Consider the following 13,978-nt stretch of genomic DNA (forward strand, 5'->3'; position numbering starts at 1 on the left):
AGTCAAATTTTGCCAAATTCTTCGTTTTACGTTTTCAAACATTTTAGGAAATATGCCGTAGAATACAGTGCAACAATTATCAAGCAAATATCCGAGGGAGGTCGCATGAGGTGAATTTTCGTAGCAACAAACGTTAGCTTGAAAAGAACATACGACTGCACTTGGCTGTTGTCATGTCAAAACTTTGTCCAAAATCCATGCAACTCCCTGAAATTGACCTGAAAATCAAATTTCTACTTTGTATGGATTTTGAGGTGAGGGATCAACGCATATCCATCGCATAGACTGAACCTTTGGCAAACAACCCATTTTCACATCATACAATCAAGATCACAATGAAATTTTAAAAAATCTTAAAAACAATGAAAAACGGTTGCCACAATAGCAATTTTTTCAAAACCAAAAGTATGCTTTAATTCATTCATTGCAAAAAAAAAAAAACAATTGTTGTGTTTGGTGAGCTGTTGAGCTAGAACATGGTTTTAACATCGGCGTAAAGTTTTACTTTCATTAGAACATCGTCCGTTCCATTGGTTTTTGTATAGAATATTAACATCATATTATATTGACCGCTTGGTATAAATGCTGGAAATCGTCTCACATTTGCGCCCAGACCTTTTACATAGCAATGACCCTATATGGAACGATTGAGGATCAACAGTTGATCAAAAATGTTTTCATTGAAATGAAGGAATGTGGTCAATATATAAATATTGAAAGAATATATGAATCGGTGAAAGCGTCAATTCCAAATCATATCGAAGTGGTTGCAAAAGTAGAACTTGAATCCAATGAATTCGAAACAATACAAATCTTACCTTGAATGGGCAACTGTGGATGAGATTTGAATGCTTTTTAACGTCTTCCAAAAATAAATCAACCATCATTGAGTTGCCATTTATCAAATAGTGGCACACGTCAATCGTTACGTTTGATAAACCCAAAAATGGCTTGAAATTTGCATCACTCGCCGTTTTATACATCCATGACATTTGTAACTGCAAATTGAACACATAATACCAGACATTAAAATATCATTCAAACATCAACACAGATTTGAGACAGTTTAGCCCATTTTTAGGCACATAATGTAGTGTCGTGTGACAGGCTGTGAACGTTCGTTCGATATTTTTATAAAATCGTTTTTTTTTTCATTCGTTTATTTATAGAAAATTCTTCGTTCCATTTCGTAAATCATTCGTTCCATTTCGAGTTCGAAACGGCCATAGAGAAGTATGTTCATTTTTGGCCGTTTATCGCGGTTTTCCCGTTTTTCACGAAAACGATCAGAGATAATGACTTGGTGTCTTTGGCAAAGTTGTAGCACTCAAGGTTCCCAATAGCTGTGCGGCACATAAAAATTCCTTAACTCTTTTCAATTTTGTGAAAAACGGGAAAAACCACGATAAACCGCAAAAAATGAACATGAATGTCATTGACAATTTTGAAGTCGAAAAAAGTCTACTCTTGGAGCCTACAAGATTTTTTTCGTTTCAAATAATGAGAATTAATTGAAAAAAAAAAAGAAAAAAAAGTCAAATTACAAAGATTTCGTTGATCACAATCCCATCCTTGAAATAAACATCGATGCTGTACACTTCATTGGTTTCGTTGATTTTCGTCATTTCGCATGTTTTATTCTCCACCAGCAACGAATTGGTCGAACATTCCATCCCTTTGCCGATAATATGAAAGCGAGCCTAAAAAATTCGAATTTTTTTAATAGAAATTCACTTCGATTTTATGAGCAAAAAAACTGAATTTCTTTAAACGAAATCAAAATAGCGACTTTCAAGTTGTGAAACAATAATTAGGAAAGAATAGCATATTCTCGTTAGAATAATTGAAAGCAAATCATTTCATGTTCCACAAAACAATATTTTTTTACAAATTTCAAAACAAATGACAAGTTTTTATTCTCCTTTTTTTCATTTTCAAGAAAATTCATGTAATTCTTCCATCTTCGAAAATGCAAAGGAGTTTTGTTTTCACAAATTTCATACTTTTGCTTCAACCAATCCAAACTTATAGAAGCAACTGCCGAAAAGCAGTAGAAATACACAAAAAATTGCACTTTTTTCCATTTTATTCAAAACCAACAAATGTGTCTTCAAATAGATTTTATGTTTGCATTCGCGACGATTGAATTCATGTATACTGAAAATGGATTTCGTTCCTTTCGTTTTATTCCATAAACAGTTCTCTCTCCACCGACAACTGAATGTGTATTTGTGATGAGCACAAAGAAAATTACATCGAAACAAATGCGCACACAAATTTTCAATAATTTAATTGATATAAAGCACATTAACCGGATCATTACAGTTCAATTAGCATTGATGCCATTGGCCATAGATATAAATTGCACATACGTTTTTTTTCTCGCTCTCGAATGAACGAGATTCGAGCGTGGGCTGTGCACAAAAACCACATCGCATCATAGTACAGTTAATGCCAGTGTGGTTAATGATGTTATGATTTTTTTTCGGCCCGAGTGATTGAGTGCATGAACCAGTGAAAGAGAGAAAGAGAACGGAATAAAACGTGCCATCGTTAATAAAATACTAAATATTTTTGGTTTATTTAATGAGCTCGCAATTAACTTTCGATCAACTAACTATGTTTTTTTCGGCTGGATTTCATTTTTATCATTTTCATTTCAATTTGCGAAAAAAATCCACACTTTTTGTGTTTATGAGTGTCAAATAGAGTTGAACCATTAAAATAATTTAATTGATTTAGTCTGAAATGCCAATATAATTATGCCATCTAGACATAAACAAAAGCCATGGTTTTCCGGAACCAATTCTGGTATAAAAGCCTCACTTTTATATCATCCCTCCCCTGACTGTATTCTCTTTGCAAAAGACGCACCATGGGCGGAATTTATGCCGTATTGAGTCTCTGACCAGCATGTTCTCAGCTTGCTGGGAACACATATTGGCATAAATGGAGGCTTCGTAATAAATAAATAAATAAATAAAAGAACGGCTTTTGAACTTTGGCTGTTGTTGTTGTAAATTAAAACAATATTTTTTGTATCACATGTCTTTTAACTCATATGTATATGAGTCAACTGTACATTGAGGTAATGAAACTAATCGAAAAGTACTGGAATTCATATGAATCGAAATTTTTACTGATGATATTTTAGGATTTCTTTTTCTTTCAATCAATGAGAAGAAAAACTTCTTTCCTTTAATTCATTTCTTACTTTCTTCATCAATTTAATTTTGGATGAGCTATTCCAAAGAGAATTGGATTCAAACACTTCATTCGACAAAAAAAATACATTCCTCTCCAATGAATTTCATTTAAGAACAAGAAAAGTGAACTATCGAATTTGGTCAAAATATCGCATTTAAATTGCATTTTGTCGGAGATTCAGGCTCAAAGACCTGCAATAAATTTAATGTTATTTATCAGCTCGACCATATTTTATCTCTTTCCTATTGATGAATCAATGAGTGAAAATAGCATCAAAGAACATTTCAACTGACACAACGAAATTGTTTGCTGTCAAACTTTGTCCCTCTCTCACTAACTGTGCACACTTACTTGCTCGTGTATAAATTGCCGTTAGAGAGAATGAGATGTTGTTTGCAGTGGACGTAGTTTAGATGTTCTTTCAAAGAACATCTAAACTGAGTCCACTGCGAACAAAGTCTCTTTTACGCTAACAGCCATTCATACACGAACGAGTCAGTTCGACAGTTGGCGTGAGCGAGACAAAGTTTGACAGCAAACAATTTGGTTATATCGGTTTAAATGTCCTTTGGCGTTTAGTTTCAATTTGAATTTTTAAATTAAATTGATGTGGCTCCAATATCAAGTTCGTCCATTTTCATTCGGAGTCAAAAGAGTTAAGCAGTTGTCCGCTAGTTTTTTTTCTAGAAGAAACAGTGCAGATTAACTTTTGTGGGCTCAATTCGCTATGCCGCTATTATGTAATGAAAGTCTGAGCCATTTTGATAGTTTTAAGCCTTCGATTTTCGAATGCAGAATTCAAGATCTTGAATCAAAAGGTTTAATACTACATTTCATGCATTGCAAAGTCTTCAAAATCATATCGATTCGGAACATACTCAAAGCGCAGCAAACCATCATTTTCCGCTAAAACTCCCATTTCATTGGTCGATTTTAATAGAAAAATGGAGAAAATGAACTTTTCTCATTAAATTCTTCTGCAATGACGGCGGTATGTACATCGAGAGAAAGAGACTGAGAGAAAAAAAAACGAAGAAGTAAAAACAAAATCCATTTAACCGAAGGGGGTAATAGTGACATGGCAGAAATGTAATTTGATGTGAGGCTGTTGGTATTCGTTTGACTTGTATGATTATTATTACTACGTGCACTTAAAGACAAAGGGTCTTTCCACTTCCAATTTGGTGGTGATGGTGGTGGTGGTGCAGAGTCGATCGGGGTTTTGTGCGTCACTGGTTTCTTTTTTGTGTCATGCCAGTCGATGCAGAACATTGTAAATGCATTGTTCCACAGCGATGATAGAATGGGAGCTAATTTGGTTCCGTTGTTCCAGAGGATAGCTCGCGTCGCATCGACCACTCTCCCAGTCTAACTGGCAATATGCTGCACGTATTTTTTTCCGTTAATATTAAGTGGTTTATGATAACTTTTCTTTGCGGTCTCTGTCTCTCCATCTCTCTCACTCTCTCTTCCTCTCTCTTTGTCTCTCCCCCTCCTTCTTTCTGAGTTTTTTTAGTCCTGAACGATTTGCAATATGCTTTTTTCCAGGTCAATGATTTGTACAATTTTTACGCATATTCACGGTGAAGCGATGCCGGTTGAATGTGCGCTTAAGTACGATTATTTCCAAAATTTATTCAAAACAATGAATAGACCGAGAAAGATTGGCAGAAAGAGTTAGAAAGCGAGTAAAAAAACGGGCTTAAGTTAAATCGTAACCGTTGAGCAAACGAAAAAAGGGGTGGCGGCTTAACGGCGAAATATCATCCCGTAAATGTTTATTTCGAAGGGAATGAAGCGCATAAAAAATAAGCGAAATTGTTCATAATGGCAATGAAGGCGTCCCTGTTGCGTTTACTCATCGAAAAAAGCCTCCGTAGTTGTCGTCGTCTTCGTCGCCAGCACCATATGTAGCATGATTTCGTTGGAATTTTTGTAGCCGCTTACTTTTTTCCATTGAAATTCATATTATGCTTACTCTAAACAACCGATTCCATGCAGATAAAAAAAATAAACGGGCCTTTGCCTTTGCTCATTCACGACTTTTCTAAAGTATTTTATAATTTAATTTGTTAATTTTCTTTTTTCGTCTGTTTTTTTTTTTCATGCAAATCTCTCGGAACGAGTTTTGCGGTGAAATCAACGTACATATCAACCGAAAATGTTTCGAATATTACCAAAACTCTCCCACTTTCGGATCGGCACACATTTTTCAAATGCACGCAAAACGATCGATTTAATTAAATTTGCTATCGAAATAGGCTGGCATTGAAACCATTTATAATCAAATCGGATATAAGCGACAACAGTGAATCATTGACTTTTCAACATTTTACCCGATCATTTGTCGTCGGCTGAAATCACCGTTTTTTCGGGGTCGTCGCGATATATCAAGTCAAATATTGCACATTCATTGTCATTCTGACGTTGAATCATTTCAACGGCTCATGACTTGTTGACATTGAACTCGAATTGAAATCATTCAGGCAATGAAATTCACAAAATTCAACCATATGTTATTATTTGTTTTCGCGTACAGCGAAGAGCTGCATACGAGTAGAGCGAAGAACAATCAGGGCTGGAATTCTAAGTCATTCCACCAAAATCGTTCGGAATTATTTTTTTCGTACATAAGACCATATTGGAGTGAAAGAGAGAGATTCCACTATTTTTCATCGTTCCACCGGAATTATTCCGATAACTCAAGGAAGAGTGGATTGTGTGAGAAATAATTCCGGTGGGACGCTGAAAAATAGTGGAATCTCTCTCTTTCACTCCAATATGGTCTTATGTACGAAAAAAATAATTCCGAACGATTTTGGTGGAATGACTTAGAATTCCAGCCCAGCTCGTTGTTGATACCGAAGATATTATTTCGGTTGATACGATGGACGGAAATCGATTTAAAGAAGATGCTAACGACGATATGACGGGAAGTCTCATCTTTGTTTCGGGTTGTTAGAGTATACCTATGCACAATGTCTCTTGAAGAACTTGATAAACTTGCCCAGCTCTTGGGTCGCACGTTTTGACTTTGATGAAATCACGGTCATTCTTAGTAGTTTTTCATGACCTTTATTATTTTAACAAAATGTTTTAATAAAATAAGCGACAAAATGTTAATTTGACAAAATGTTTAATTTCTATTTATTTATTATTTATCGTATTCAGCTGACGAATCTACGGACATTATTGTTCACGTGCAATGTTTCGTCAATATGCTGCCCGAAGACCAATTACATATGTCTTAAAACTAGTATTCATTTTCAATGCTTTAATTGCTTCCCGTGTGGAAAATTTTTCGAGTCGATTAATTTGGGACATTCAGTGGCTATTTGACTGACTAGAAGTGATTGTCAAAATAAGTAACTGCAGTTAACTTTAATCACAAATCACTCTTAGTCAAAATGTCCCAAATTAGTCCACTGACTGAAAGAATAACTAAACGTGATTATCTCCATACAAAACGCATGATTTCAATCAATTTGGCCAGTTTTAGTTGCGTATCACTACATACAGCTACATACAACTGAGTGACTGTTAGTCATTTTATTTGCACACGGGTTCTCTTTTTTCATGAAATTTCATTTCTTGAACAATTTTTTGGATTAAATATTTTCTAATTAAATAACACCGTGCAACACATGTTTCTGCACATGAGAAATTCCGATTGATTGTTTTAGAGGACCAAAAACCAAGCACTTTTGCATCATTAGTTTGTTCGAAACCACGGCTAGATTTTTTTTATCGATTTCGGTAGTTCTTCTGGGAACCTGAGAAATCAGCGAAATTTTCTTACACTCAAAACATCATTTTTTGCTCATTTCTTGGCTGGTATTTATTGAAAATGATTAATAACGATTGAAACTACAATAATACATTGAATTGAACCTATCTGGTGAGAGCTATGAGGCAAAATGTCGAGAAAATAGTCTATTTTTCCAGTTTTTCGACCAAAGCAGGAGCAGTATACATTTTTTTCACTTACTGTGTTCGGCAATATTGTAGCCAGAGTATAGCTGAGCAACACTCCTGAACATATTGACTCGAAAAATGAACATCCAGTTCACTTTATTGTCTCAAAATCACTTTTCGCTATAAACCGGTATTTTTGTGCATTTTCGGAGTCCTGAAACTTCTCAACTGCTTAAAATAGAGCAATAGTGCCTGAAGAAACGTTTTAGTACTCCTCGAGAAATTTTCAGGCCAAGTACTAAAAAGTACTAAAAGTGTACTAAAATGTACTAAAAAGTACTAAATTGTTTGGATGGCTCCGGGCAACTCTGGGTGATGAAAAACTCTACTAACCCGTGTTGAGTACTCCGTTTTGGACCGTAGTAAACACTAGTGTTTGGTACTTATCCGGAAAATTGAAGTTTCAATCAAAAAATGACCAGCATAATCCATTAAATTGTAGGATCTTCGGCCATGACCTTTCGAATGTTTTGAGTGTAAGAAAATTTCGCTGATTTCTCAGATTCCCAGAAGAACTACCGGAATCGATAAAAAAAAATCTAGACGTGGTTTCGAACAAACTAATGATGCAAAAGTGCTTGGTTTTTGGTCCTCTAAAACAAGCAATCGGAATTTCTCATGTGCAGAAAAAAAAGTTGAAATTTGTTACACGGTGTAATAATAAAGAAATAAATTGAGATTCTTCGATATATTCTATACGAGCTATACGCAAAACAAATAAGTCATGAAATAAACCAAACTCTAATAAAATGACACTATCAGTGCGTGGTCCAAAGCTATGGAACCAAATCCCTGAATAAATTCAAACTGTTAATTAATTTCGTAATCGTTATAAAAAGTTCCTAATTGACAAACAAATTAACGAAGTTCAAAGCAACACATAAATTATATATATTCAATTTTTAATAACTAAAATATTCATATCGTTTAATTGTCTATGGACATGACTCAGTTTTTTTTATGTGAAAATGTGTTTTCTATAACTTTCTCTTTGAATGATAATAATATCACATTACCAAATTTCATTACAATTGGTCATTAACTGCGTACAGAGTCTACATTGCGTGACTGAAGAAATAGTTCGATTTTACTTCGACTTCGAATATTTCAATCGAACGACCTTTCTTTTTATAAATTCATTTACCGAGGTTTCTTCCTTTTTGAAAAATATTCTCCTCTCTTTGGAAGTACCTCTTTTGGAATCGTTCTTCAAAATTGATGTGTCAGTGCGAAGCGAACAGTGGAAGTGACAAGTGCATATTGTTGATATCTATCAAGATAGGAGACGAAGAAGTTAACACGCACTGAATTTACTTAAAATACCTTGAAAAAAATCAAAGAATACCTACGTTGGATCGGAATTTTACCGTGGAATTTTGGAATTGAATTGCATTTCATTTGGCATTTACCTGTCTTTTATCCTAAGTATGACGTGGTTTCTTGTGTCTACGGCGCAAACACTGCGAGACTATACGAAAATTTTCTTTTTCATATCGAGTGCATACATGCTTACCGCTTAGTATACAGCCTACGTTTGGAAACGATCGAAATATGTAATGCTTTTCGATAATCTGGATGATATTATTGAAAAACGTAAATATTTTAACATTGATCTTATTTGATTAACTCCCTTCAGCTCATTATTTACTAATTTCATCCTAATCGTAGTTTATTACTTTTATTCAATTGGTTTCATTTTATTTACCAGACGATGAATCCCCGCATTGAAAAAAAATAATAAAAAAAAATATTTTGAATCGTAATGTTCGTCGAACATTGTTCGAAAAGCACAAGGAATCGAGAATAGTGCAATCTACGAAAAACTCAATAATGAAGTGGATGCAATGAGCAAAATACTCTTTGAACTGATGATTTATGCAATAGCACCGTTTTTTACACTTCTTCCCGTCATCATATCCATTTTGAAGATCATTCAACAAGTTTATTTTGCCAGGTATGGCAGTCTCTCAGAGAGACTCTCTCTTACGCACTTTTACTCTGTTTCTCTCTCTTTCTCACTTTCTTTGGCCCTTTCGCTATCACTCTCTCTGTGTCTCTATCTCTATCACTCTTTCTTTCTTCCTCTTCCTTTCTAATACCACCCGCTCTTTCTTAGCACTCAACAAAGAATTGTTCGTTTTATTATTACTTCATGTCTGTTTTTAGATTTCCGTTCGATTGGAAAACCGCATCCGGATATTTGGCCAGTAGTTTAATTCAAGTGCCAACAGTGTTGTGCTCCGCACATTTATTCATATCGGTGGTAATTTTAATGATTTTGCCAATTTTTGACATGCTTTGTTTCCGATCTCGAATTGAATTTGAAACAATTCAATAAAAATGTAAGGCGTATGCTTCTCATAACTTGTTTTTAATAGCTAGAACCTGAAATGTAATGCCAATAATTATCTCGTGGTAAAAATACATTTTATTCTTAAGCCCCGTTACAACCATAAGAATTCATATTAAACGGTATCTCAATTTTCCATCAATTTGGAGCATCGGAGAGGAAATTCACCAAATTTCAATGAAACGATATTCAAATACAATTCAATGAGTTCGTCCATTTTCATTCGGAGGCAAAAGAGTTAAGCAATTGTTCATTTTTTCTTCGAAGAGACAGTGCCGATTAAATTTCCATCGTTTATTCTAGGTTTGCAAAACGATTTTTCAAAACGAATAGCACCCCCCATGTACTATTATTTTCCTTGTACATGGTGATGACCATTAGTGATGTTTGCTTTCAAACGCTTATTGTATGTTCAATCTAATGAATGAATACTTCATTACGGTAGCGTGCAAAGCACGACGCTGGCGAAGCAATTGTTTCGGGCGGCATTTTTTTGAGGGCGGCAAAATTGGTAAAATTGGAGTTTGCACTAGATAGAATTGAGTTTTGAAAGTGATGACCTTTTTTTGCTCTTCAAATTTTGATGTTGGGGCGGCATTTTGATTTTGGGGCGGCAATTTGCTTCGGGTGGCAAATTTCCTTTGCACGCCGCCGCTTCATTATGTCATTTCATTTCATTTTTTGCAGTTCTTTGAGTCTGGAATTGTTGTCAGTATTCTACGATACGTTATCCCTTGTTCGGGTCTTGTATTTTGGCTCTACCTATTTTGTCACTTTGGGAATGTAGTGATGCAACGATTTAATGATGTTTCAGAACACGTCTATCAGATTTATTGGTATTTACGACTGGTAGTATGCACTTAAAATAAATATGCAGAAAAGCCACAGCAAGAAGTTTTCATCAGGGGATTCGCTAGTGCCCATTGCACTCGCGATGTATTTATGAAGGTGAAGAAGAATCAGTGATCACATTGAAAAAAAAAAAACCACATTTTACCATATATTTCAACCTTTTTTTAGATCATTGAAACTATATCTTCTTATTTCATGGTGTTGAGGACATGTGACTTCTAAATCAAGGTACATGCAACAGACTAACGGATTACAAAGAACAATTATCGAGAAAAGGCTGCTGATGTTGATTTATTGAAAGTATTCGAAAGAACGAATGGTGCTGTGTGGAAAATTCTATGGATTTCTTTCTATAAAAATGGCTTGTGTCAAAATTATAAACGTGTTACATTCAGACTTCGTTTGAACTGAACATACATCATTTTTAAACATGTTTTAGAAAATATAAATGCTTTTCTCTGATTTAAAACACATCGAATTAATTGAAAGTGATTGGAAGTGATTTTTGTGTGACGATGAACATTATATGACACATTATGGACTTGAAAACATTTTAATCATTCTCAACATTGATGCCAACTATCACTGATCATTTTTTCGCTGAATTCGGGAATACTGAAAATATTCCAAAATTCTCGTGAATTCAAATGGTGCTCAATAGGGTAAAAGAAAACTTCCAGAACAAAACTGTTTATCTGGACATAAGCCTACGATCCCGTACTAGCCACATTTGATAGGCGTTTAATCGACCCATACTACTGTTCAATTTTTGTGATTTTTTATCGAATTTGTTAAAATGTGAGGCCATGCAGAAATGAAAGATGTTTCGTAGACATATAATCAATGTGTGGGGTTAAATAAGTTGCTACAAATGACAATTTGAATCGAAACGGACTCGCTTTTCTTTTGATTTAGTCTTTGTTGGTTGAAGAATGTTGTTTGCCCATTGTTACAGAGGATTTTTTTGGAATCAATTAGTATTTTTCTTTCAAAGTTATCAGACAGCGATTAGGTATAGAGTTCAATCACTGGTAATAGTTATCGAATGAGTGTATCAACTACAGACAAAGAAAAACAAAGCAGAATTCAGATATATTACGAATAACGTTGAATTGATGATGTATAGTTCACTTTAAAATTAAAATTTCTTGGTGAATTTCTTCGATTTGGAATGAATTTTGGGGATTTCATTTGATTTTCCATGGCTATTGGAGTTATTTTGAATCAATGTGTTTCTGAAATAGTTCAAAAATACGATATTTCTAATTTTATATTCTATTTCAGCCACGAGACTGTGCCATGCGCCTCCGAAAGATTTTTTTTTATTTTATCATAACTTACTAGAAATTTGAAGTAGTACTTACATATAGTTTATAAATAATTAAATACTTGAAACATATTTTATTCCATATTTTTCTTCAAATTATTGCGTTCAACTGAAAATTCTTTAATTCAAAAGTATTCCCATTACACTTGTTACTTGATGCAAAAAAATGGGGCGACTAATTGCAAATCGCACGTTACGCAAGCATGCAATGCTGTTTCATGTGTGAATGTAAAAAAAAATGTAGGCTTTCTCATGGGATTTCGTTTAAAACCAAATTCATCTAATTTTCATTTTCAAATGGTTTATTGACCAATCGTAATGTAGTTCGCTAATGAATTCTTGGCATTGGATTCGATTTACATGGAATTGACCATTTTAATTAGAAAATCTACTCAAGACACGAACCAGCCATAGTCACATAGGTGACATTCATTTACTTTGGCGACTCGCTAATGATAACTTCATCGTGAATGTTCGATTAAATCTATTTCGAACCCATTTTTTTTAACTTAAAAATGGTCAATTTAAACCCATCATCATATTACTGTTTCATGTAGCCTATGATCAGTTAATGCGCCGTCGGTCATGCCATGGGACACCACTGTTCGTGCTGAATGGCTATCGCAATCCATTTATTATTACTTTTGCACAAAACAGCGACCATCATTTTAGCGACAGTTGAATTACTTTTTTTTTCTACTCAATGCACATTTAGGCTGCAGGTCTATAGCTCTGTCGCCCATCATTTAAAACGATTTTTTGATATAATTCCAGCGATTTTTATTAGTTTTACTTCAGAAAAGCTATGTTTGATTTAAAATGGGAAATTATAGAGCAAATATTTTCGTTCTACTCGATTTCTTTTCGATATCGGTCAGATGTTTCAAAACTTAACACGTCTCTCAGACCTTTGACCAAAGAAGAAAATAGAATGAGCGATGAACAATTGGTTGAAGATGAGAAAAAATCAACAACAAAAACACAGATTGATGAGAAAACGAATAATACTTCTTATTATTACAAATTATTTGGAACTTTTGATCGATAGCAAGTAGAAACTAATCAGGTATTAATCCAAAAAAAATTGACTTTGTAGTCATTTGACTGTTAACTCTTGACATAATTTCTTTTGGTTAATTCTTATACGACAAATTCTGATGTCGAACGACTTTTTTTTTGTTCAATGTAATTCTGATGATCTGGGCTGAAAATGCAAAATTTATTGAATGAAAACGAGTTTTCCGTTATAAAAAAAGTTTTTTTTTTCTCTGCCAAAGTCTACCGAAGGGGCAGAAAACTTCATGGCCACGGATGGATGGCTAAAGTTTCGTTTGAAAGAATGTTGGTGCCAATTTTTTTTTTATGGGTTCAATTATTGGAAGTTCCAATTTGGAACTATACAAAGTAGTGATTGAATGTTTTGGAAAATGTGCAGTATCTTCTTCGTCTTCCTCCTCTTCATTTTCGGCGAATGGAAAACTTCAACCAAAAAGCTCTTAAGTATGGCAAACAGCAGCGTTAGTGATGAAGCATGAGAAAAAAGACAGCCCCGGCCATAAAAACTCTTTGCCATGGATCGTAAAAATCAATTGATTTATTGAATTGGACGAGGAGTGCGAGGGTCTATAGAAAGTGTACGTGTTTCGATGGCAAATTTTATGCATGCAAAACAACAAGAGCCGAAAAAAAAACTTTATTAGTGTCAAGTGCAATGTGTTGCGAGTACAAAGCACATAAATAAAAGCCAAAATCCATAATTAAATTTTAACGATTCTCGTGGTGACAGCCGAACGAGAGAGAAAAAAACAGCGATCGTCTCTCGTTAGAAACTTTGTGTGCATTATTTTTTGCTCTATGTCTGTGGAGTAGGAAGGGGCAGGGGCATCGAAGAAACAAAATATGCAAATACGCTGTAATTTGTTTGTGATCGAATGCAAATTAGATTTGGTGCGATTGCATCAAGTGCGATTGAGATTTGATGCTGCTCTCTGCCTCACTTTGCCTCTTTGGATCCTGCAAAAGAGTTTCGATGTAAATTCCAAGTGCTGAATGCTCTTTACATGTGACGATGTAGTTTCGCTGCGATTCAGCTGGTGTTTTTTTGCTTCTTCTTCTTCTTCAGCGCAAGAAATTTCCAAGAAAAAACCCAAAAACACTTCTCTTAGAAGAAATCGCTGAACGAAAAACGAGCAAAAAAAATTGTCACTGCTGTCTGTTTCGATATTCCGGGGGTAAAAGTAAACTGAGTTTTAAAATTCAGTTCTAAA

General features: G+C 34.5%; 1 protein-coding gene across 1 annotated transcript; it reads right to left on the reverse strand.

Annotated features, from left to right (window-relative positions):
• Positions 1 to 469: 469 nt before the first annotated feature.
• LOC129574440 (uncharacterized) lies at positions 470 to 2,134 on the reverse strand. Its single transcript, XM_055456492.1, has 4 exons — positions 2,004 to 2,134; positions 1,545 to 1,700; positions 819 to 998; positions 470 to 634 (listed from the first exon to the last, which is right to left on the reverse strand). Exons 1-4 carry the CDS (start codon positions 2,082 to 2,084, stop codon positions 470 to 472), a joined length of 582 nt encoding a protein of 193 aa, XP_055312467.1. The 5' UTR covers positions 2,085 to 2,134.
• Positions 2,135 to 13,978: the final 11,844 nt, after the last annotated feature.

The sequence above is a fragment of the Sitodiplosis mosellana genome, unplaced genomic scaffold, assembly GCF_009176505.1.
Source record: "Sitodiplosis mosellana isolate CC-2019 unplaced genomic scaffold, AAFC_SMos_1.0 Smas_scaffold_6162, whole genome shotgun sequence".
NCBI lineage: Eukaryota > Metazoa > Arthropoda > Insecta > Diptera > Cecidomyiidae > Sitodiplosis > Sitodiplosis mosellana.